The sequence below is a fragment of the Phocoena phocoena genome, chromosome 18, assembly GCF_963924675.1.
Source record: "Phocoena phocoena chromosome 18, mPhoPho1.1, whole genome shotgun sequence".
NCBI lineage: Eukaryota > Metazoa > Chordata > Mammalia > Artiodactyla > Phocoenidae > Phocoena > Phocoena phocoena.
This window is the reverse complement of record NC_089236.1, coordinates 19,072,924-19,099,788: the sequence shown is the minus strand read 5'-3', so window position 1 is coordinate 19,099,788 and position 26,865 is coordinate 19,072,924. Positions and strand designations below refer to the sequence as shown.

Genomic DNA, 26,865 nt, shown 5'->3' with positions numbered 1-26,865 from the left:
ACCGGTAAAGTTCACCCGATTTTGCTACACAGCTGCAACATTGTGCACGGAGGTAAACTGGTTGGAAGCTAATTCAAAACTGCAAAATCCAGGCCCGCACGCAGGAGCGCTCGTCCCTTCCCGGCTACATCTTTCCTCCGACTCGGGGAGAGAGCAGGGTCTGACTCCGCTCGGATCTGCACATCGGGTCCGCCCGCAGGACCCCACCCCGCCCTCCTCCGGCCCCGCCCCCTGCCCACCACCCCCGTCCGCCCTCCTCGGGCCCCGCCCCCGGGGGAAAGCGAACAGTCTCGATCTTCGTCGGGGAGCTGCGAGGCTGCAGGGCTGGTGCTGCAGTATCCTGCGCCGCCGCCGCTTAGCCGTGCTCGGAGCCCGGCCGAGGAAGCTGCAGCCGCAGCCAGGAGCCCGCAGCCCGCGTCCCGAGCCCACCGCCGCCCTCCGAGGGCGCCCCAGACCGCGCCATGGTGAAGGTGACGTTCAACTCGGCTCTGGCCCAGAAGGAGGCCAAGAAGGGCGAGCCCAAGAGCAGCGAGGAGGCGCTCATCATCCCCCACAACGCGGTCGCCGTGGACTGCAAGGTCCGAGGGCCAGGGGGTCGGAGGAGTGGGCGCTGGGCCCGCGGGAGAGCTGCGAGGGGCCGGTGCTGTTCTGCGCCCGAAGCGGCGCGGGGCGCGGGACAGAGTCCCCGAGAGGGCCGAGCTCTCCTTTTTCTCGGGCCGCTCCCCTTGCTTGTCCGGCTCAGCTTCTTTGTAAGAAAGTGCGTGGTGCGGAAAGCGGCGCCTGCCGCGAAATAGGGAGCTTGGGAGGCCTGCGGGGAGGAGGGTTGGAGAACGGTGCCGAGTGCACGGTCGTTGGTGCAGTCCGGGAACGTGCCCGGGGCCGTGCCCGGGGCCAGGACTGGGTTCGGTCGATCTGGAGACCGGCGGCGGCACGCAAAACAACAAAAACAACAGCGGAGTTTGGCACTTCCTCCCAGTATAATGTGCCTAAAATGGCTGACATCATTACAAGCCTACACCTCTGTAGCTTCCTACTTTCGTTTCTAGGCTGAACAGTCCTTGCACTAAGTCCAGCTACTGTAAAAGCCTGTTAATTTAAAAAGCATTTTCTTCTTTATCTCCTCTTTTTCCACGGCCCTTCGGTATTGGCAGGTGAACTTCACCGTAGGGTCTGGGGAGGGAGAGGGGCGAGGGAGCGGGCGAGAGGAGAAAGCAAGGTGACGGTCTGCTCAGAGTAGGTTCTGGCTGTTAATTTTATTATTAAAACGATTATTCCCGGTAAAGATCGCTAATTACTATGTGGATGTCTGTGTAAAACCCACAATTGACTTTTAAATGATATCAGTATCTTTACGAGAGTCCCTTACACTAAGTGAAACTAAACGTAACAAACTTGTCTTACGTCCCTTGTAAAATTGTCCTTTATTTTACAAAATTCCCCTTTTAGCCCTAAGCAAAAAATCAGGAGAGGGACCATGATTGTACTAAGTTTTAGTGGTTTACAATAATTCTCATTTAAGGTATGATTATAATTGTCTCAGAAGTTGAATAAAAAGGAAAGACTCACAGCCTCTTTCTACGAGATCTTCTTTAGGCTGCAAAATTTTAATCCTGTAGAAATCAATTGTAGAAGTTATTTATGTTGAGTAATTTTTAATTTTTTCGTTAGCATTTTCAAGACCTGTTATAAGTAGGGTAAGCAGTTCTAACTTTAAAAAAACTAATAATTTGTGCAAGTATGAGTAATAATCGTTTTTTATATGATCTAATGGAAACTACTACTGGAAAACACACTGTAAAAAATGTTTGAAAATACAACGTCAATCTGGATGTGCCTGTACTTATTTTTTGGAAATGTTCTAGTTAAAAACAAACGTTAGGGGTTGACTTTTAAATTACTCTCTTGCCTTGAAATAGGAAGTGGACTGATTCCCTAAAAGGAATTAGAGTTTTGGTATTGGTATTGTTTTCCTGAATCCATTGTAAACCGTCTTGATCTTAAGAGAAAATGTTTGGAATCCACAGAGGATAATTCCAGCAGCAAATTATTATCTTAGCTCTATGTTTATCTAACATTCATTGTACCTAAAATAAGTTGATAGTCAAGTACTCAGTCATAACAGACTGAAATACGTAGATAGAGATTAGATAGATTTTAATCCTATTATTTGTCTTTTCAAAAATCCTATGAACAAATATAACTCCTCCAATTAAAAAAGAGAGAGAGAGAAAGGATTGGATGATGTCACTTCAGATGGCTTTTCCCTGTTCCTGTAGTGAAAGAGATGTGAAACTCTGGACAAAAATCAGAAATAATTTGCTGGGCAGCTTTAAATCTGACTTTTGGCATTTACTGTCATTTCTGAAATGGTGACCCTGTTTTCAGATTCTCAGAATTTCTCACAATTTCACCGTATTCAAATACTATGGTCACAGCAGCAGGAAAAAAAGTAACCATTCATAGCTCTGTGCTATGTTTTCTGTTTCTATTTTCTCAGATCCCCATAGCCAAAGAAAAATACTGGAACAAAGCTGTGAGGGCCAGTCTTCCTTTGTAACCACATAGCAGTCATGGATGAATTGGCAGATACAAAATGACTAATTCTTTTTCTAGCTATAAGCTCAAAGACTTCTTAAGTGAGTGACAAAATACTGCTCTACATTAAAACTAGAATCCTTATAATCAGTCACTTAACAGTAAATGAAAACCTTACTTAATAACAGACATTTGTGGAAGATCTCTTAGAGCTGGGTCATTGATTCCTTAATGTTCTCTGGCTCCTTGGGGTGACTGTGCTGGGGAACTACTGAGTTTGACTCCCTGGATTCTGCACAGAATCAGCCTTCCTGTGTTTGCCTGGGGCATTTCCTTGCCTGGTTGGTGGAGAGGATCCAGTTTAGCTAGTAATGGGCCAGAACCCCTGAACAAGAATTTTGAGTATCTTTAACTCTCCTAGACCACGATATCCCGAAAACCATGTTTCTCAAAATGTACTCTTAAGGGTCACCTGATATCATCTGGGATTCTGGTTTAAAAATGCAGATTCTTCAGACCTTATGCCGGAAGAATTCTTACCACTCCAGTCAGCTGGCTTATGTAACACACATTCCAGTACTTTAACACTGCTCCTGTCCTTTGCTATTTCTTTATCCCTTTTCTCACTGCTGGGTGAGGACCCTCTGGAAACAGCTCCATTGTCCCATTTTTCAATCTTGTCTTTTCAGTAGCTATTAATCCCAACAGCCATGTCTATTGATTATATTACCTCAACTAGCTTGCTATTTGTTATTCTTGCCCTACATTTTCCCCTATGTTTTGTGTAATAGAGGTGAATTTGAAATTATATGCATGTTTTATGTTAGAGGCAGCAATTCATTCATGAATGTTTGTGTTTCTACTTTGAACTTTGGAAAATTGTTATATATATGTAAATATCAAAGAAAATACTTAACGTCCTGAGTCGGAAGTCCCAGTTTTGTCATTACACAACTACTTGATCTTGGGCTTAAGTTTTTACATTTCTTTATGTGTAAGATGACAGGGTAGGAGCAGATGGTCTGTAAAGGACTCTTCCAGTTTTAAAATTCTATGAAAATGCTAGAATTACATAATTATATTTGGCAGGAATCGAATTGTTTTAACTGTGAAAAAAAATAACTACCTCCTCACCCTAATCAGACTGTTCCCTTTGTTCCTCCCCATGTTCAGCATGTTACATTCCTTCCTTATATTAAGTAGCCATGGGTCACAGAAAGGAGATAGATAGAGGTATTATGTAATACACTCAATTTTCATTTTGGGTTACCTCACTGTACAACAGTAGTTGTCAATAACAACTTCTGTTGTCATGCCTAATTAGGAAATGCCTTTCCCGATCTCAGGCGTCGAAGAAGCTCAAGTTTCCTTCATAGGTATCCGTGCAAGTTGTTTTGCTGATAAATAGTGTTGCCTCTTCTCTGCTGTGCATCGTAGTTATAGTTGCAGACCTCCTTAAAAGGAAAAGTAAAATGCTCGTGGAGCGGAAAAGATGGGGCAGGATGGAAGCATAAGTGAAGGACTGCTAACCCAGTAAGTTCTGAGTTACCCGTCACAAAATGGCTACTTGGATCCTAATTCTTTACACTTTCTGGCATTTCTGTTTGCATAAACAGGACTGGTAATTTTGCCTTTTGGTGGTGTTGGTGTTCATTGTATTTTCTGGTTTTGGGGAGGTAGAGGTCAGAGAAGGAACATAAAATATGATGACATTTACTGAAATGTTTTGATGTTTACAGAAGGGATGGGGAGCTTGGTTCCCTTTAACAGAAGTGCGTATGATTACCTAGCTGTGTAACTTAGGTGTCTGTAAACAACATTGGCCAGCAAACACTTTACAGTCACTGCATTTTAGTTCTTCATGAGGATATTGATGTCTGAAGTGAAGGATTAGTTCTGGGAGACAAATTAATTGCCCCTGTGCCTACCAAGTGACTTGGCAGGACCTCCTGTGTACACACGCCTCACGGGCTGCTGCAGCTGCAGAGGGTGGACAAAACTGCATGTCGTACAGTTGGAGGTTACCTGCTTGGGGTCTTCCCAGTGTCATCTTAAACTTATTTTTCCGGACTAGATAGAAGCAAGTATATTATCCTTGGCAAAATCATAAACCTGTAAGATGTTATGGAATATCAGCTCTACCATATAAGAGGTTTAAGTGAATGGAAGTATTATTTTAATCAGAAATATCTCTTGAAACACACGGTACAGGCCTATTTAAATTGATTTAGAATTTAACTTTAGAAGTTTTCATTATGTATTGCTAAAGCTTGATGTAAGGTGGGACATTTTATTTATTTGTTCTCTCATACCATAACTTAAATGAGTGTCTACTTGAAAGTCATTTTCTTTTTTCCAAAAGGAAAATACTTTCTGAATTCATGGTATAACTAAAACTTCTTGGACTCCTTTGTATGTCATAGTGTCAGTAGAGGAAGAGCCAGAAAAATTTGTGTCTTTTCAAAATGACATCATCCTCTTAAACTTTTCGGTAAACTTGTCATTTTTTATTAGAGCTTAGACTAAAGGAGTTAAGGACTTTACCATCAAAGGACTTTTCAGGCCATAACTGCTGCCTGTTAAAATAAAGGATTTGACAGCATGTGGTGGTTTTTGTCAAAATGCTGTAGAAAGTAGCAACACTGGAGCTATGTTTTCAAGACGCTTATGTGTAGAGTTATTTCCTTGGCTCTCATTTTCTTGCACAGAGCTTAACAATGAAAGTTTTATAGGGTAGGCAACTGAAAGTTGAAAATTAGAAATTTTATTGTAGATACGACACTAAGAACATCATTAAAAAATCATTTAATTGTGATTATCCCTTTTAATCAGTATTTATGATACGTGTACTTAATAGCTTTAAAGAAATCTACAGTATAATCCTCTATTTTATGTGTTACCAACAGTTGAACAAAATTGTTTTTAAACAATTGAAGTTTTTTTTGAGCTCTTTAATTGATTAGAGGAAAAGAAGGAATGAAGTATTTCTATAATTCTGCCATTTGGGGGAAAAACAAGTAAGAATAACATAGACTTTTTATTCTTATGCAGAAAACTTTCAATCTTGAGTTTCAGAAATGAAAAAATTACTATTTTTATGATAGAGGGATGTTCTAATTTTTCATTTAATATTTATCTTTTAACGTTGATAAGTTTCTAGCAGTAATTATATGACTTAAAGCTAAAATATATTTGTCAGAAGAGAAATTAATGTTGAAATTAAATTTGCACAGTTTATAAATCCTAAACATTTTCAAGTTAAACATGTAGAGAGTTTATTTGGGAAATTGACACTAAGTGTGACGTTAGGTATTTGATACTTTAAGATTTTGAAATATTTGCATAAGCCTTTTCTGGCATAGTTGAATTTCATACTTTGAAAAATGAAACGTTTTAATGGAGTTCTGTATATTTGAATGTTTTAACTTTTAATGCCAACATTACTTTTCAAGACTTAAATGTTTTGCATAACGAGTTAAGAATAAAGCGTAAATCTTAGATTGTTTTCTCTGCTTTAAATATGATTATGATGTTTAAAATTATTTAATATAAAAACCAAAAAGGTAAGTTGCATTGTTAAGTAAATCACTTACTGCAATGTCCAGAAGAAGAATCCTCTTTATGCTGGGAAAAATGACTTTAAGAGTTGGTCCACTGAGGTCTGCAATTTTTATTTATTTTTAAAATTTTTATTTGTTTATTTAAAATTTTGTTTATTTATTTATTTATTTATTTTTGGCCTAGCTGCATGGCCTGCAGTATCTCAGTTCCCCAAGCAGGGACTGAACCTGGGCCACCACGGCAGTGAAAGCCCAGAATCCTAACCACTAGGCCACCAGCGAACTCCCTAGGTCTGCACTTCTTAAAATTCATTTTGTCAGCCAGTCTCTCTAGTATTTCTTTTCTACTATATATACCATGTCAGTTTTTAAAATTTTTTATTTTATAGTTTTCTCTTCAATCTATTTTTACCTTGCTTTCATATTAGTGCTAGGAAAAAATTTCCCAATCCCATCTAGGGCAGTGGTAGGCATGCTAAGCAGAGACGGCAAACTCAATACTCCTGGGCCCAAGCAAATGATATAGTGAAGCTAGGCTTTTTTTTTTCCCCCCATATTAAACAACTTAGAATATTCTTCATTTTCATCGGAAAAAAAAAAAAGGATCCAGTGTTGCTTGATCCTCCAGTTTTTAAAGGCAAGCTACAATCAGGGTTTTTATTTAAAACTTGACTTTTCAGTATTAACAACCAATTCATACCAGAATTTCAGGCAGAAACACTGAAGACTGACATAGGCCACCATTTTACAGTCTCCTTTGCCGTGGAGAGCAGGGCTGGCAAATTATGGCCCAGGTGTCCAAATTGTGGCCTGCTGCCTGTTTTTGTATAACCCATGATCTAAGAATGATTTTTTTATATTTTTAAATGTTTGGGGGGAAATAATCAATTTCTCTTGTTTGGCCTAGTTCCCTCACTCCAAAAAGGGGTATAGTTCAGGAAACCACACTGTCTACTTATTGAGAAGTCAGACTATGCAGTTTGTGCTTTAGGATTTAGATCCTATCTCTACGACTTACTGTGTTAGTTTGGATAAATTATTCCAACTCTCTGATTCTCCATCAGCTAACTGGGAAATACGATAATCTGTAAAAAATTGATCACAATGCCTGGAACAGAGTAAGACTGAATAGATATCAGCTGCTATTATTACTACTACATCTTTTTTTTTTTTTAACAATTCAAACTTTTATTTGGTACTACTACATCTTAAAGATTTCTAGAAGTAGACTTCAAGATAGAAGTAGAAAATTAATGAAGCATAGCATTTATTCATTTTGTATTGTTTTTTATAAACTAATACCTCAAACTTAACACTATTTTCACATAGTGTTAGATCCTACTGGCAAAAGTTAATATTGTTACCTGGATCTGATAACTTGGGCAAGTCTGGAAACCTCCCAAGCCTCAGTTTCCTCATTTGTAAAATAGTATAGTGGTACCAACCTTATAGTGTTCTTGTGATGGAATTAACTGTCCCTAGTTCATAGAAACTCAATTAAATGTTAATGCTTTTCCCCATCCCCATCTTTTAAAATTCCCACTTTTCCCCCCCTCAATCATGCTTGTTTTGGAATATTACTTCTTGTGTTACCATTACTGCTTATCCCTACCTCACATGTCAGTTACATAACAAGATTGTTGATAAATAACACCCTGTTTCCCCAAGGTATTCTGGTGAGGAGCTGTTCCTGCAACTTAAAAATCCTTAGCATTCAGTAGCTATGTCCATTTTTGTATAAAAGTATATTTCTCATTATGTAATAGATGTTGATAGAATTTTATAAATCTAATTTTGGATTTAATCAAAGTATTAATTTAGCTTTAAAATGCAAATACTAGTCCTGCTCTGTCTCTGAGGAACCCACTTTTTTTTTTGGAACCCACTTCTTAAATTAGTGGTTCTCAAACCTTTTGGCCTCCGGACCCCTTTGTACTCTTAAAAAATTGTTGAGGACCCCAAGAGCTTGTTTTTTTTTTTGCGGTACGCGGGCCTCTCACTCCTGTGGCCTCTCCCGTTGCTGAGCACAGGCTCCGGACGCGCAGGCTCAGCGGCCATGGCTCATGGGCCCAGCCGCTCCATGGCATGTGGGATCCTCCCGGACCAGGGCACGAACCCGCGTCCCCTGCATTGGCAGGCGGACTCTCAACCACTGCGCCACCAGGGAAGCCCCTGTCTTATTTTTATTATGAAAATAGTTTTGACATTGTGGATCCCCTGAAAGGGTGTCCCTGGAGCACATTTGGAGAACTTCTGCTCTAAGTACTTGCTGTTTCATGGTTTTTGTTTTCATTTGTGTTTTTTGCAATTTTAGATATTACCTACTGGCTTCCTAATATGGAAAGTGAATATTTAGCCTTTTCTGTATATTTACATGGTATATACATAATCTGTTCTCCTAGTATAGTTATAGTAATGACTGGTTAAATTGATAGTCCATGGTTTTACTATAATTGACATGAAACTTACACAGAGTAAGTAGTAATGCAGTGTAACTACTAGTTAATGTAGTTATACTGCATTACATTGGAGTAAGTAGTATAACTTATTCTACTTTCTTTCTTGTACAAAACCATTTTTATTACCCCTGAATTTGATAATTGACTTCTTGGGTCAAGGGGGAGGATTGCTTAATTTTCTGTTTATTGCTAATTCATCCTGATACTCTCTGACAGCAGTATAATTGCCTTTTGTATCTACAAACTTATCAGATAACTTACCGAGTTCCATATTTTTCTTGGCGATATTTCATTTGTCATTTTTCAGTCTTTCCACCCAGACTAGTTGTATTCTAGGTATGTTTCTACACAGATGTCCTGAGAGTAATTATTATCCTGGAATTGTTCTGCCTTTGCCTCCATCCTAAGTTGGATCTTATGTTTTATAAATCCAAGAAAAAGCATCTGAGCTCAGTTATTTTTTTAAACTTTACTTGTCTGAGAGTCTTTACTCTGTCTTCACGTTTAATTGATAATTTATCTGGGCATAAAATTCTAGGTTAGCAATAATTTTCTTTCAGCATTTTGATGGCATTGCTCCGTTATCGTCTAGTCTGATGCCATTCTGATTCCTGGTTCTTTGAATATGACCAGTTTTGTTTTGTTTTTCCTCTAGAAGCTTGAGATTTTTTTCCTTATGCTTTCAGCTTTCATAATTGTTATTGACCTACTTTGTTTTCTGTCATTTCCATTTTCTGGCTTAAGGTTTATTTATTTATCCCTTTACTATCACTGTTGAGCTTTCAGGAGGAGGTAAAGATAACCATTTAACTGGAAATCAATAATAGAACTTTCAACTCAGCTGTCTCATAGCTTTAAGATTTATTAGAATATTTTCTTTAACATTAAAAATGGGCTTAATGATAATAATAGATAATAATGGAAACTATGTGCATTTTTATTAACACCAGTTTAAGGTCAGACAGGATGACCTAAAAAGAGGTATCTTCTTGTCTCCGTTTTTAATGTTCCAAAATTGTGTTCTTCATGAGTAATATTAGAGGCAACTCACTCACTACCAACTTCATGGTTTTTGCCTTGTGGCTTTATTCCTCTAAGTTAGGTTCATTTTTGTAACAATATCTTGCCTTTTTCATTGATTTTGAAATGCTTATATGCTAGTGAGCCTGAGTTATTTTTCTTGATTGTTTTTCCTTCATGTGCATATGATTTTAATACTTTCTGTTACTATCCTTTGTAATTTGATGAATAATAGAGAAAAATTCTATTAATTTTGTCAACATGTTAATAATACGAACACTACTGTTGTAATGGTTAACACATACACATAGTGCTTACTAGGAGTGTGGCTCAATTTAAGTAAACCTATTAAGATAGGAAAAATCTGTAGAAACTCAGGCTAGGCTATGTTGTTTCTGGTTGGATATGAGTGTTATCCAGTTGTAACATGGTATCACGTCACTTATTACCAGAGTTAATTTGCCTAACCTATTATTTAGGTAGGTCATTGACCTAATAGCTCCATGATTTTCCTTCCCTAAGGTGTGCACATGGAGTCAGATGATAAGTCAGGCCTTATTTGGTGATACCGCACAGATAATTTTATTTAAATTCTCTGGGCCTCATTATATTTATCTGTAAAATGATGTATTGGACTAAATGAGCTTTCATGGCTCTTTCATACAGGAGCTTTTCTTTCTGAGAAGTACACTGATCACATATTCAGAGGCACCTACTACTGCATGGCCAGACCACATACTAGGGATTTAAAATTCACTAAACACCTCAACCTTCAGGAGGCCCCTGGTGTAACTCAGAGAGACCAACCATGTAAACCAGATTAATCACAGCCTACTTAAACATCTGTGTCTGTTTTCACAGGAAAACAACCCCCTGGATCCAAGGGTGAGGAGAGTGGTAGAATAAGGGAGCAAGATCAAATGACTATTGAGTGTTTATTGTACGTGCATTTGGTGCTAGGCATAGGTTCGAGGCACTTTTTACATGTTCACTCTAGAGAGACAAATATCTCTGATCTCAAGAACTGGAATTATGTTTTCTAGTAGTCATTTTATATAACTTTCAAATTTTTAAACTTGGATGGGAGCTGTAACTTTCCACATTTGAATTACTTTATGTTTTTAGAAGAATATACTTGGAATTTTCTCTGCAAAAGTTTTGCATTTTACATGGAATGACTCATTTGAATACAAATGTATAGTTATCTCGTTGAATGACATTAAAATCCAAGATTTGTACAAAAATGAGTCCAGAACAGGTTTCCTTTTTTCCCCCTCTAATCTTGACACATAATTTTATGATGAATTATAGAGTAGAGCCTTCCTATCGTCCTTAAAATTTTTAGGAAGACAGTTGATATTCTTATTAGGAACAGTATGAACTCATGATTCAGCCAGTGGCAGAAGAAATCTATCTTGACCAATTTATCAATCCCTAGTAAAGGTTGTTATTAACAGTAAATATCATTTGTATATAATGCTGTTGTTTAATCTCACCAATATGAATTGGAAAACCTGATGAAATTTCATAAAGTATTATCATTAGTACACTTCTCTTCAGCGTAGATTGAATAAACACTATATTTAAATTATGGTCATCTTTTAAAATATTAATAAGTAGGAAAAAGAATAGAAGGCTCTTAAGGTATTCCTATATTAATATTCTGCTATGTACCAGATACTCTGCTTGTCCCTAATGATGTAAAAAGTGATTAAATTACAATCCAGCACTAGAAGCATTTACAGCCTAATTTTTTTTTATAGTTCTGGCCTATTTTTTTTTTAAACCTAGGCATGTGCTAATTTTATATAATGCCAATAATTTGGTTCAGATTTCGTATTTCTCACAGTAGTTGAACTGTTATGCAATGGCTTTAAAATTTTAATTTTTTTATTCCTGTTTTGCTGCTTATGTGTTGTAGGATTTGTTAACAAAAAAGGACATTAATGAGAAATTGGTTTTGTAGACATTGTAATTTTATTTATTTTAATTTAAAAAAATATTTATTTATTTTATTTACTTATTTTTTGGCTGCGTTGGGTCTTGGTTGTGGCATGCGGCATCTTTCGTTGTGGTGCGCGGGCTGCAGAGCGCGCAGGCTCTATAGTTGTGGCGTGGGCTTAGTTGCCCCCTTGCATGTGGATTCTTAGTTCCCTGACCATGGATCGAACTGGCGTCCCCTGCATTGCAAAACGGATTCTTAACCATTAGACCACCAGGGAAGTCCTGACATTGTAATTTTAGATTAGTTTCTCTTTTTAAAAATCTCTCCCTATTCCAAGTGTAAAATAATGCAGTAACATTAATATCCATATAATGCCGATCACTTGGAAAGCTGCTCCCTTTTTGCATTTCAGACATAAGATTTCTCATGTGGACTTTCTCACCCTAGTTGAGATAGTATCAATCTTACCTGAAAAGTCAAATGAGAAAATAAAATTCAGATTACTGATTTAAATGAGCAAGAGAAAATGCAAACAAATGTTTGGTGTCTTTATAGATTTTTAGCTTCTTAGCCATAGATTTTTGTGTTTTACATATAGCAGAATATATTTGGTAATGAATTACTGCTATTAATGGTGAACAGGTTGCTGGATCATGTCTTTTTGTTGCTTTTTTCCACGCTGGGAAAAGAAAACTAATGTAGAAGCCAGCTGAATAGAACATGTACCAGTGGCAAATGGATGGCACTGGTATCCTACATGATGGTAATCAGTTGGAATGATTGCCTGTGTAAGTTCTGTGGTTCAAAGAGTATAGTTAGGAAAACATTTTAGAAATTTTTTTAAGTAGATCTTAAATGATGACCAAGGTTTTTATTTTTGAATTCTTACTGGAATAGGAAGTCATTTTCTTTTCCTCTCCAGTAATGCCTTTTTTAATTGGCCTTTTCAGTATTTTGCTGTAGATTGCTTTTTTGTTTGTTTTTTAAAGGGTGAACATATTTTAAGTTTATTTGTAAGCAATTTTAATTAATTTAATTTAATGAGTATATATATATATTTTTAAATCATGAGTATATTTTAACAAAACAAGTTAAATTATTTCTGTGCATCAGTAAAGTATTATGAAAGGAAAAAAGAAGGAATATTAAAAAATGAAAGGTGTAGATTACTTTTTATTGGCTTTACTCCAAGAAGATACCTGTTTCAGCTTACCTTTCCCAGCTAAGTCAGATGGTGGTGGGGATAATACTAATAGCTATCACTTACTTAGCACTTACTATTTACTCTGTGCCAAGCAGTGATCTAAATACTTCAGTTGTATTTCCTCATTTAATCCCCACACTAACCCTATGAGATTAGTGCTATTATTAATCCATTAATGATGAGGTGATTGAGACAGAGAAGTTAAAATACCACTTGTCTGTCTGTTTCCCATCCTCCAAAATTTTGAGATTTCTTGTCTGCTATCAATCTTTTCATCCTTATCTTTCTTAAAAGTTTATCTTTTTCATCTTCTTCAGTATCATTTAATGGGCTCTTAGGAAAAGACACTCTCCTTGCTCCTCATAAGTTGGGAAAGGAGAGGAATTCGAATATACTGGAGTATTAGTTACATACTGAAATTTTCAGCCTTTCTAGCTTTATACTATTCTGTTAATTTTGACAAATACGTGCACTTGTGTAATCACTGTAGTCAAGATGCAGAATATTTTCCTCACCCCAAAATGTTCTTTAATATCACTTGGTAGTCAATCCTGAGTGCCACACCTGTCCCAGTTTTCTGTTCCTGTCGTTTAACCTTTAGCCAGAACCTCATACAGATGGTATTATACCATGAGTAGTTTCTGTCATTCTCATTGTTTCTGTCTGTCCGGGGGACTGGGTGTTGTCTGGACCATCTTTTATTCCCTTAGCTCTTGGACTGTGGTTTTTCTGAGCTTGTCCAATCCCAGCTTCTCTCTGTCACCATTTTTGGTTTGCTTATGCCATTCATGCTTGGATTTGTTCTTTGCAAAAGAATACCTGTTCTGTCACTTAAAGGATTCAGCTGCTTTATTCACCATGTTAATCCAGTTTCTATAACCCAGAACTCAAAACCCTTTTATATGGAGAAGTAGTTTAAAATTAGGTTCTCAGAAGGAAGCATACCCAGTCATAGCTGGAAATGAAAATCAAGGTTCAAAACCAAGCAACACTGTAGAAAAGTACTTGGTATGTTTGGTCTTCACTAGGAAGAAAAATGATGAGGGAGGAGTTGAGAAAACTAGAACATTGATGAGAAATCTGTGAAAATTTGAATTATTATATATATATTTAATGTTGGCAGCTAATTCTGTATTTTGTAAAACAGTGTACAGGCCAAACAACACATCCATGGGCAGCTGGCCTGTGCAACCCCTATTTATTGATATTACTGAATGTGTTTTTTTTTTTTTTTTTTTTTTGCGGTATGCGGGCCTCTCACTGTTGGGGCCTCTCCCGTTGCGGGGCACAGGCTCCGGACGCGCAGGCTCAGCGGCCATAGCTCGTGGGCCTAGCCGCTCCGCGGCATGTGGGATCTTCCCGGACCGGGGCACGAACCCATGTCCCCTGCATCGGCAGGCGGGCTCTCAACCACTGCGCCACCAGGGAAGCCCCTGAATGTGTTTTTAAAAGTACATATTTCTAAATAAATATATTTCTGAAGGTTCAGTAGCTTATGCTACTCTGAGTTGAATAAATTGTATTGGTTCTTTTCTGTTTTTCTGTTTTTTAAATATAAAGTGTTTTATGCCATCTCCTTTTTTCTTTTTTGTAATACGATTTTTAACCCTAAAAGATATTTTCCTCTTTAGTATTCTGGTTCCTAAAGTGGTATTGTTGCATTTGCTCTAATAATGCAAAATAGTATGTCTGGGAAGCTCTGAAAAAGTGTCTCTTCATTCATTCTACAAAGAAGGCTTACATAGAGATGCCAGAGGATGTGAAGTGTGAGTTGTTAGTATGGGCACAGAATAAAAATTATATGAAAACCCTTGCATTTTGTCTGAGTTAAGTTTATAATTGAAGCACATTTACTGAAGCCTCTTAGGGAACTGATTGAGGTGACCTAATTCTTAACTAATTGAAGTACCAGAACAGAATTTACTCTTCATTTTGCTTAAGATATAATTGGTTAAGTAATTTTATTATCATATGACAAGATTTATTCGAACCAGAAATACACTGCAAGAGTGAGAATGCTTTTGAAGCCACTTCTTTCTGTACCTACTGTTGAGGGGTGATTATAGGCCAGTGTGTGCTTCAGCGTCTTCATTTATAAACTGGGGTAAAAACTTGAGGTTTTAGGAAGATTAATGAGGTGATAATTGTACAGCACCTGTGGGAGTTCTTTTACCTTATCAGCATCATTTAAGGTGCACCAGTTTTATTGCAGTACAAGGGGAGGAAATGTCTATGACTTGCTTTAAATTAGGCCAAGTTTTATGTCCTAGTGAAGTTGCTCTTGTTCATGAGTGGTTTTCCTTTTTCTTATGATTTTTATGATTTTTGTTGTTAATTATGAAATAATCCAAGCATATAAAAACAAAGAGTTTGTAGTACCATTTATATGTTTTTTTCCTTTTATGTTTTTTAAGTCTTCAATATATGGTGTTTTTTTTTTTAATTTTTTTGCGTTAGCATTATGTTCTGAGATTAATCTCAAAATCAACAGTGCTAGTTGGTTTCATTTAGACTTTAATTATATGAACCCATAATACTTTATTCTTTACTTGTGGACACTAGGTTATTTCCAGTTTTTTTCCTTAATGACCATTCTGCAGTAATCATTATTGAGCCTCTTTTTGTGTACAAAAGTGTTTATCTAGGGTTATGTTATTAGGAATGGAATTACTGGGTCATAAGATATATGTATCTTTAATTGTATTAGGTACTGCCAAATTGTTATTCAAAACATTTGTACCAGCTCCTGTCTACTGTGCAAAAGTCCTCAATTCCCATTGTTCCACACTTTCTCCAGCACTTGGTGTTGTTAGACTTTCTTTTATTGCCTGGTATATAGGAACTCAGTTGGTATTTTTTTCTCTCATTCCCCATATTAAAGTAAAATTTACATGCAGTAAAATGCACCTATTTTATGTGTACAGTTTGATTGAATTTATGGTCATTGTATAAAGTCATGTATCCACCACCATAATCAAGATATGAAACATTTCCATCACCCTAAAAAATTTCCTCATACTTCTTCCATCTTCCTTTCACTGTGACAGCCACTAAGCTGTTTTTTGTCATTATAGTTTTTCCTTTTCATAGGTAGTCTTCTGCGTTGGAGGTTTTTTTTTCACTATAGTGTTTTTGAGATTCAGTATGAATATACCACACTTTATCCATTCATCAGTTAGTGGATAGTTGTGTTGTTTCTGCTTTGGGGCTATTATGAATAATGATGCTAGGACTATTTATGTGTAAATCTTTGACTCAGTTGATTTTTAATTACTGATCTTCAGCAATTTTGCTGAACTCTTAATTAGTTTGAATAATGTGACTTTCTCAGATTTTCTACGTAGACAGTTATATATCATTTGACATAATCACAGCTTTGTATTCTTTTTTCTAATCTTTTAATCAGTTCATGTTCTATCATTTGTGTACTACCTAGGATCTCTAGTACAATGTTGAATGAAAACAAAGAATCAGTTTTAGTGGGCATTCTCATATTCCTGACTTGAAAGGGTATGGTTTAATTCTGAAGTTTCACCATTAAATATGAGGTTTGCTGTAGATTTTTGATTATTAGCCTTTTTCATGTTAAAGAATTTCACCTCTTCTGGTTTGCAAAGAGATTTTATTATGAATGGGAGTTATAATTTATCAGGTGCATTTTCTACATATTTTGAGATGGTCATGTGGGGTTTTTCTTAAATCTTAACATGTGGCTTTTTTCTCTAAGTATACTCTTTGAAGTTTTAAAATTTAATCATTTAAAATGCATTTTAAAATCACTTAGGTTAACAACATTTCTATCTTGAATATACTTTAATCCCTTCTCTGTGACTCAGACTGTAACAAGGAACGTCATCTATTTGTCATGCATACTATTAATCTTGACTGTAAATTGCTTAAGATTTCAACCGTGTCTTAATCATGTTTGAATTTCCCACAGGATCTAGCACAGTACATTGCAAATAACAGGCCCTTAATGTTGAACTGGGCTGCGTGCTTAGGGCTACTATTCTTTGCTAAAAAGCCACAGTCTCCTGTGCGTCATAAATTCTTATGTTGCCCCCACCTTTCATTGTCACGCTGGCTGCTGATGTGTAACTTTGGGGTCATTAAAAAAATAAATAACTAAGCTTTAAAAAATTTTTTCTACATTCTACTCCCTCATCAAATATTAGTTGAGTGCCAACTAAGTGCCACGGTTGGCTTGGTGCTACCATACTAACCTTATAGAAATTTAGAGAAAAAAAGAGATTAGACTTTGAAGACCTGTTACCTCTTTTATGAAATAGATGATTGTGGTGCATGGACTTTGGGTCTGTAATTTGGAGATTCAGACTCTTATTTCCTGATTCTTAAGCCATGGTTCACGTGGTTGAGGTGCTGAACAAATGACCTGTGAGTACATGAGGTATTTTACAAGTTAGATTCTCTTGAGAAATTAAAAATTTTTGTTTTATTGTCATAGTCCTGAGATGTGATTTTTGAATGAACATCATAGCCTGTTACACAAAGTCCCTTTGTGACCTGCCCCAGTAACCTCTCCATTCTCGCCCCTGTACCCTTCACCACCATACTGGGCACTCCAGCCGTACCACATGTGACCTGTGGAATGTCATACATTCTGGCCCCATGATTTTATTCATTCTTTGCCCTACACATAATGCCCTTTCACTCTGTCTTCTGCATGGGTAATAAGTATTCGTCCTTCATTCTTCTCCAGTATTTTCTGCCCTGGGAAGTCTTCTCCCAATCAGCCCTTCTTCTGTGCTTTCTACATTCTCCTGTTAGAGCCTATGGCATATTTATGTTTTTTGTATATTTGTTTTCCAGGCTGATCTGAGCGATCTCTTTCTTGGCAGAGGCTACATGCCCAGTCCTAGCACAGCTCTTGGCACATAGTAGACGTTTATAATTTATTCTTGAAAATATTGTTTGTTGACCTGCTAAAAATGGTAGAGCAAAAGGCCTGGACACTGTTAGCAGTTTAACCTTCGGGGCTGCATATTCTTTTATGAGTGTCTGCCCATATGCTCTTTGGCTATCCCTTTAAGTGCTGCTAGTGAAGAGAGCCTGCCAAACGGGGCGTGTTGTACACACATTTGACTATCTCAGCAGCTGATACCAAATGTTTAGAAATGACTATTTCCATTTGTCATTCTCGTCTCCCCACCCTGCCTCCACCCTAAAATTAATTATGCTAGGAACTGTTTCTCATCTCAGACAAGGGCTCAAGCAAAACACTACATGTACTTTATCATTCAGGTTTCATAATACCTTGTGACTCCTGTGGAATTCTTGTAACTTTCTGTTCGCAGATGGGTGTCTTGTATGGCTTGATAAATTCCTCTAGGTTTATTCTCAGTACACACTACTTCCTTGCAGTGTACTTGTTGTCTTGAGTATACATACCATACATTGACAGGTATGCCTAGCAAAGTGTGATGCTCTCACAGTGTTTGAGCCAATCCTTAGATTGAATGGGATTTTTTTCTACAGTGTTAAATTCTGTGTTTAAACGTCAACCAACCCAAGCGCCTTAAATTGTTTTTGGTTGGCTGGGACATCTGGGCTTGGGCTTTAGCCCGGCAGTATCAAGTTAAAATTCCTTATCTTAGAATTGAAAACATAACCTTAGCTTTCATTCTTCCCTCACTGAATTCTTGCTTCAACCGTATCCAGCATTGTTCATACAGGTTTTCTTCCTAACTTTTAAGTTATATCCTATTTATCTATGGAGGTGTAGGTCAAGTCTACTTTCTCCCTTAATCCATCCCATATTGAGTTTTCCAAGTAAAGGATAGAGTTATATACTTGAAGGGCTGTACACACATACTACTTACTAGATCATCTTTTATTATGTTGGTTTCAAGTCAACTGGAGCCTTTCTTTTGCTGCCTGTACTATTTCTTGAGCCACTGGTTATGTAACACCAGCAGCTAATCTCATTTGTCTGTCAGCTCTTTGCACATGAACATGGGCACCAATAAGAAATTAGCTATAACTCTGAAGCGACAGTAGAGGGCCTGAGTTAGAAGGGCAAGAGTGTATCTGACTGAATATCCTGACCCTAGATGATGTTCCAGTGCTAAATTATTTCCTTGAGGGGGGTCAAAATCAGAAGTCTAAAATTGTGTGCTAGTTGTATTGTCTCTTGACTTAATAAGTTTTTCTTACTAAATCTTTCCTCGGTTTTCTACTGATATCTTAAAAATGAAGAACTTTGGGCTTCCCTGGTGGCGCAGTGGTTGAGAGTCCGCCTGCCGATGCAGGGGACACGGGTTTGTGCCCCGGTCCGGGAAGATCCCACATGCCGCGGAGCGGCTGGGCCCGTGAGCCATGGCCGCTGAGCCTGCGCGTCCGGAGCCTGTGCTCTGCAACGGGAGAGGCCACAACAGTGAGAGGCCCGTGTACTACCAAAAAAAAAAAAAAAAAAAAAATGAAGAACTTTGTTAAACTGGGATTCTTTAGGGTAGAGCAGTGGAATTACAGGATTATTTTAAATACATTTGTCCTGCTTTTTTGAGATTCTAATTGTTTAAAGAATCTGTTTAATATTATTTGGTCTGTCCCCAGTTTTCGTGTAAATTTTTATTATGTTTGGTTAGGAATGGCTTTGTACCTAGTATGAAATACTAATTACCTGCAGCAGACTAACACATAATTTTATAAATAATGTCATATACCCCGACATTGTAATACACAAGACTCAGCACCAGAATTTTGCACGACAAAGTTGTATAGCCTCTTCTGAATTTTTAAATATTAGAAGATATTTTAATCACTAAAAGTTAGGCACAGAAAATAGAAATTGTGGAGTATGTAATTTATTGCTCTAGAGATATGGGTGGCAGGTGGGGTATTGAAAGTTAGAAGAAAGAACTCTCCCGAAAGACTGGTGTCTCAGCTCAGGAGGCATTAAGGCTGGGTCCTGGTACCACCACTTAATCATTCCTGGGTAGATTTTGATTAGAGACCTGACTCCTTTGGTCTTTATATCTTTGTTTATAAAATGATAATTATTAAGGTTTCTTTCAGGCTTGACATTTCTGTGATTCTGACTGTAGATAAGATATTGATCATCAGTCTTTTTCATATTTTAGGACCCAGATGAAGTGGTACCAGTTGGCCAAAGAAGAGCCTGGTGTTGGTGCATGTGCTTTGGACTAGCATTTATGCTTGCAGGTGTCATTCTAGGAGGAGCATACCTGTACAAATATTTTGCACTTCAAGTAAGTGGGAAAATGCTAGGGACATTTTTGCCTTTCCTTCACGTGTATTAGAAAATTGACCCAAACCTGTTCTAAGCCTGTGCTTTTTTGTCTGTGGCCTTTAGTCAGAGTGGTGGTCCTATTTTACAGTTATGTTAAAAAATCTCCTGAGCATAAGTTTGCTGAACCTATTAGACAGTCACTAAAAGCAGGATAACATTGTTCTGCTGACTAAAGGGTATAGATTGCTGGATGATTTTTAAAAATTGACTAACTCTCAATTTTCCTACCATAATTAATAGCTAAGTTATAGTATTTTCAATTGCCAGTTGAATAGATACACCAGCCTCAAATGTCATATTGATAAACTATAATTTGATAGACATTTTGGGCTTCCCCACAATAGCCTTTTGCTCCTGGGCCCAGAGTATAGTAGTTCCACTTCTCTCTGCCTCTTCCCCAGTCATTGGTTTCTCTTAAGAATGTGATTTCAGCAATAATGATGAAGTAATTTAGGATAAAAGTTGTTTATAATTTATTACAGAATAGTAATCCCAGTGGATTAAGACTTTTTTTTCTTCTGATTACAATGATTATGATTTATGATGTGTGTTTTGTGATATATTTCTCTGACAATAATTCTGTATGTGTACTTCTTTTAACATACCAGAGTTTGGAGAAACTGTTGACAAAAAGATTTTATTTAGAAAGTGAAATATTCTACATAGGATGTGTAAATTTTGTGTTCATTTTCTATATTTTTTGAGATAATGTCATGTTGATAGATATTAGTGAAATACTAGTCATCTTTCTAATGCAGTTTTTTACAAGAAATGTATTTTTATATAAATCATTTGCGATTCCACTGTCCAGAGATATTTGTTGACCTAACATTTTGTTATATGCTCCTAATCTTTATTATATATGCATACTTTAAAAAAAAATCTTTATAATGATTTGCTATAATCTGATACTTTCCACTTAATTGTGATATATTTTAAGGCAAAATCAGAACTACTTGTATGCCTGTGGAAATTTCAGAAAAACTACCCCTCTTGGCTAATGAGAGAAAAATCATGTAATCAGTGAATCACATCAAAAAGTTTTAGAAGTATGTTCTTTCAGGAAAACATTACTGGTTTCTGAATATATTCTTTTATAAAAATAAGGCTTACAGGTAGAAATAGGCCTGTGTGTTTCTTCAGATTTACTTGTCACCAGATGGATAATTGCTTTTATATTCTGTTTTTGTCGAACACAAAAAGTAAAGGAGAAATCAGCTGCTTTTCTCCTTCTGAAACTGGTTTTTTACAGTTCTTTAAAACCTGATCTTAAAGAATGTGTTAACGCTGTAATTAAACCGTCTGACTTGTCATCTAAAAGTAAGAGTTTGCAAGCAAAATGCTATGTAGGTAAAGGTGGCAGCTTAAGTAATACTTACATTTAAAAACCTGTCTTCCACTGAATTGCTGAAATAGTGTTTAAACTCTCTGTAGCCAGATGACGTCTACTACTGTGGAATAAAGTACATCAAGGATGATGTCATCTTAAATGAGCCTTCTGCAGATGCCCCAGCTGCTCGCTACCAGACCATTGAGGAAAATATTAAGATCTTTGAGGAAGATGAGGTTGAATTCATCAGCGTGCCTGTCCCAGAGTTTGCAGATAGTGATCCTGCCAACATTGTTCATGATTTTAACAAGGTGAGCCAGGTGCCCTGAACTGTAAAAGAATGCAAGTTCCTTAATTGATGCTTTTGTAGTTTCATTTTCAGTATTTGCTGATTTATTCTATTTATGGTTTACTTTTTAAAAAAATGGCCTTGGGTTTCTTCTGCCCTGCAAGATAAACTCCAGCATTTGATGGGCTTTCTGTCTGAAGCAGACCCTCAGTGAACCTACCTTTCTTCCCCTTGCCTTGTCTGTCTTAATACACACCATGTGCTGTTCTTCCTTTGCTGCTAAATTGCTTTTAGAAATCTAAATGTTTACATGGTTTAGTTTAACTCATTTTAATCCTCAAAACCATCCTATGAGATAGTCTTTCTCAATCAGGTTTCTCATCTGAACCGTAAGAACACAAAATCATTTAATTGACTTAGTTAACTGCGTGACTTAGTAAACTGTGGATGGTAGTAACTAGTTAGTACTATTCTAGATGCATGCATAGGAGAGAAGTTAATTTTTATATACAATAGATGGATGCCTTGGAGGGCATTAGGGTCTATAAGTGAGGGGACTGGGGACTAAGTCTCTTAATCAGGTGATAGTTTATTTGAGTTAATTTTAATAGTTTGTTGTTATCTGATAAGAACTGTATTTACTAGTAGCAAAATTTCCTCTCCCATTACTATTTCCATTCCTACCCCACCAAATTCTTGATTTGTGGAAATGCAAGTGATTTACACATTCTAATAGTACAAGTTATTCTTAAAAATCCAGTTGCTGCCTGTCTGTATATTGGTAATATTTGTACATTAATCTAATGAAAATATATCTTTTTCTTCCCAGAAACTCACAGCCTATTTAGATCTTAAGCTGGATAAATGCTATGTGATTCCTCTGAACACTTCCATTGTTATGCCACCCAGGAACCTGTTGGAGTTACTTATTAACATAAAGGTATAAAACTTTCAAATACTTCTTATTATTGATGCTGTTACAGCATCTTGGAATTCCTTGTTGAGAAATTAGCCCTGTAGGAGCCCATCTTACTGACAGTATGGCTAATAAGCATTTTACAATGAGGAACTAAGACTTGTGGTTTCGGATTTTTTCCTTGTCTCTTTTCTTTTAATACTTTATATTTTGAAATTAAAATGTAATTTCTAAAATTATATTTAAGTTTTCCTAAAGGGCCAGAGAATAAATCGTAGGCTTTTAAAAAATAAGATCTGTGTTGCAACTAATCAATTTTGATGCCATAGACAATATGTAAACAAATGGGCACAACTATATTCCAATAAAACTTTATTTATAGAAACAGATGGTGGGTAGTAGTTTGCCAATCTCTGTTCTGTACTATAATCTCTTAAGAATTTTGTCTGCTTTCCTTGTCTGTTCAATGTATGTTTTGAGATATCTGTGTAATATATTCTTTTCCAAATGTAGGCTGGGACGTATCTGCCTCAGTCATATCTGATTCATGAACACATGGTCATCACTGATCGCATTGAACACATTGATCACCTGGGTTTCTATATTTATCGACTGTGCCATGACAAGGAAACTTACAAACTGCAACGCAGAGAAACCATTAAAGGTAATGCTTTCTAATGTTAAAATGTTGGCAAAAAAGTTTGTTTTACTTCATTGTGTTAAATTAGATTTAGATGTAAGCTAGTCATTGTTACCAATACACTTGCCGTGAGTGAGAAAATAAAACTATATTGTACATTGTATAGTATTTCTAGATTTCTGAAGAGTCATCTTAATTCTAAATCTACTCTTTTCAGATAGAATAGGTGAATGTGAAATGTCATTCCCTTGAGGTGCTCTTACCTCACTTTGCATATGGCCACCCAGTCCACCTTTCCATCCTACCCCTTTGGTTGAGCTGTACTGTGTAAGGGTTCTGCTTATCCAGAGGGTCTCTAAAGTAGCTCTTCATTTGTATGCTCAGGGATCTAGGTTCTAAGCAGAGTTTGCCTTTTGGATCACATTGAAGATAACCACAGTCAGGTTAGTTCGAAAGGAATTTGGCTGAAGAATTAAGAGCATTGACACAACTAATGTAGCTTTGCCAAATCACTTCACCTTTGTTTTCTCACGTGATGACATTATCTCCCCATTTTTTTTCAAGATCATTGTAAAAATAAAATGAAAGTACACGTGACAGAGCTCTAGAAAGTAAGGAGTGCCATGCAGATACACGATGGTGTGATTTCTCTGAAATTGTGGCACCTAGTTAAAGAGCGTTCCTGGCTTTCTGTTAGCACTTTTGGTAATACTGTTCTCCCACATTGGGCTGGTGAGTCACCTGAAGCCTGCTGCTTGATTTCTTTCATTTTAAAATGATCTTATGGTTCATAGTTTTTTTTAAAGTCATAATTTTACATATAATACAATTCACCCTTTTTAGTGTGTAGTTCTGAGTTTCAGCAAATCACCGCCACAGTCAAGACATAGAACATTTCCACTACCTTCAGGGTCATAAATTTATATGTATGGCATTATTATTGTTACTAGCATCTGTTAAGATACTTAGTTTAGAAAAGAGAGGGAAATTATTTTCTGCAGTGTTAAAATCTACTTCTGCAGTGTTAAAAAAAAGTCAAACTATAGAAGTTAATGGAATATAGAGTAAAATATTTTTTATGTCTAAATAATAACTGAAAATTAACATGAATATTTATTACTGAAGAATCAGAAATTTAAAAAATTTCCCCTTCCAAACAGGTATTCAGAAACGCGAAGTCAGCAATTGTGCTATGATTCGGCATTTTGAAAACAAATTTGCTGTGGAAACTTTAATTTGTTCTTGAACAGTGAAGAAAAATATTACGGAGAAAAATTTAACACCACAGCATAACCCCACCCTTTGTATTTTGTGCAGTGATAATTTTTTAAAATCTTCTTTCATGTAAGTAGAACACAGGGCTTCACGGTTTTTCATCTCATTAACTCAATTAAAACCATTATCTTTAAAAAATCTTTTTTTCTTTCCAAGTGTGGTGTCTTTTATCTTGAATTAGTAGTTGTATGAAGTCATAGGTAATAGTACACTTCACCGTAGATCTTAGGAAGAGTTTAAATTTCATTAATTCATTTATCCAGATTTTTATGTTTTAATTATGCATTTTCAAGAGGAGGGGTTATCTAATAATCATATACATGCATACGTAAAAATGGACCACAGTGACTTATTTGTAGTTGTTGCCCTGCTACTTAGTTTGTTAGAGCATTTGAGCACACATTTTAATTTTCCTCTAATTAAAATGTGTAGTATTTTCAGTGGCATATTTAACTATTTAGAGTATGATTTCCACCTTGATGTTTTAATATCCTAGGCATCTGGTATAATAATATTTTAGAAAATGTTTGGAATTTAAGAAATAACTTGTATTACTAATTTGTATAATCTATACCTGTGCAATGGAATATAAATATCACAAAGTTGTTTGACTAAAGGACTGTGTGTTGTTTTTCCCACATAATAAAACCAAAGAGTAATTTGGTTCTTCATATCTTGAGGTAATCCATGTTAAAGAAGAAACTATTTCTTAAAAATCCAGTTCTCTATATACAGTGGGTAAAGTTTTTTAAAAAAATAAAAAACTTTTAAAGTAACTACATTCTTCATGGATGCTATTAAAGTAACATCTAAGACTCAACCTTGAAAGATGCTGTTTAAACATTATAGAATAATGCTTTTGTATTTAATGGAAGGGCTGTCATTAAACCTGAACTTTCCAAGGAACATAAAGTGCTTTCTTGAGAATGTCTTCTCACAAATGGAGCATTTTGAGTTATAGTGGTGATTCTTATATTTCTAAGGTAGTTTCCTATCTGAAATAATTTAGAATCCACCCCTATTTAAAATATCTAAGAGTAATTTCACTGTAAATTCCTGAGACAAATTCCAGTTCTGAATTTAAGAAGTCAGAATTTTTAAAGCATCACAAACCCATAAAGGATTTAGTCTAGGAACCAGTTCTGGTCTAACAAGAATATTATTTGATTCCTGGCTCTTGGTTTCTTTTCAGTAATACTGTAAAAGCTTCAGGCTGGCTAGTCAGGTATTCAGAGATTGAGGATTTGTTTTAGAAGAGAATTTATTCTAATAAAATGAGAATTGCTTTTCCTTACCTTCAGGGCTCTGAAATTTCATAGTTTTTATGGGCTGTGAACATTTAGGAGCACGTTATTAATTCATTCAGCAGATACTTACTGAGCATCCTTTATATGCCCGGGACATGGCATGAAGCACTGAAGGTATACCTGTGAAGAAGAAAGACAACGGCTGCCTTAGTGGAAACTCACAGTCTAGTGAAAGGGACTGATGAATAACCAACTAATTACAATACAGTTGTGATTGGTACTGTAATGGGGAAGAACGGGTCCAGGAGCTTTGGGAGCCTTTAGGAGGGACAGTGAGATTTTTGGAATGTGAAGTACATGGGACCAGGTAGTAGAGGACCTTTTATGCCATCTTGAGGACTTCCTTCAGTAGATCATGGACTGCTGTTGAAGATTTAATATTTTGGAAGGTTGTATGTTAGTTTCTATTTTCCTACGGATAATAGTAATGCTCTATTCGTTAGGACAGATGAACTGCTGTAACAATCCTAACATCTCAGTGACTTCAAACAGTAGGATTTTGTCTGTTTTCATCATTACTTCAATGTGGCAAGAAGTCTCCCAGGGACTCACACTTGCTCATCTTGTAACAAAGCCAGCTTTGAATCCTCAAACTTGCCCTGGAAGGGGAGGAGCTAGAGTGCTAAATCCTGCAGGGGTTTATAGGCAGGCCTGAAAGGCACACATCACTTTTCCCCATTTCCATTGGCCAGAAGCTTCTCAGCCATATGACCCCAGGCCATATGGGAGGTGGGGAAATGTAGTCATTGGGTGTGTCCAGGAGGAGAACCAAAATGATCTGCTGAACACAAAACATTGTCTCTACCACAAGTGGACAATTTGAATGAAATGAATGAATGAGAAAAACTCACGAGAAAATAAAGATCATCCATAATTCCATCACCCAGAAATAATCATAATAAGAAATTGAGTGTGTTTTTAAAACTATTATCTTACTACAATAGCAGCATACTCTTGACAGATTTGGAAAATATATAGAAACACAGGGAAAATAGAAATTATTCCCCCTACCAAGAGCTCACTGGATTTTTCGTTTTTGTTGTTATTTTGGTCTATGCACTTGACTTCTGTGTCTTTACTGTTTTACAGTCTTTTCCTCCACTTAATATAAGCAC

At 36.6% G+C, this 26,865-nt stretch overlaps 1 protein-coding gene across 1 annotated transcript; it reads left to right on the top strand.

Annotated features, from left to right (window-relative positions):
- Window positions 1-295: 295 nt before the first annotated feature.
- Window positions 296-25,096, top strand: ITM2B (integral membrane protein 2B). The gene is made up of 6 exons (XM_065895886.1): window positions 296-578; window positions 19,824-19,952; window positions 21,428-21,634; window positions 22,442-22,552; window positions 23,042-23,192; window positions 24,329-25,096. Exons 1-6 carry the CDS (start codon window positions 462-464, stop codon window positions 24,412-24,414), a joined length of 801 nt encoding a protein of 266 aa, XP_065751958.1. The 5' UTR covers window positions 296-461; the 3' UTR covers window positions 24,415-25,096.
- Window positions 25,097-26,865: the final 1,769 nt, after the last annotated feature.

Bases quoted from the DNA above. Each gene is read 5' to 3' on its own strand.
- ITM2B (XM_065895886.1), top strand. From the start codon at position 462: ATGGTGAAGGTGACGTTCAACTCGGCTCTGGCCCAGAAGGAGGCCAAG. The intron at 579-19,823 runs GTCCGAGGGCCA...TTCATATTTTAG, and splicing joins CGGTCGCCGTGGACTGCAAG to GACCCAGATGAAGTGGTACC. The intron at 19,953-21,427 runs GTAAGTGGGAAA...AACTCTCTGTAG, and splicing joins ACAAATATTTTGCACTTCAA to CCAGATGACGTCTACTACTG.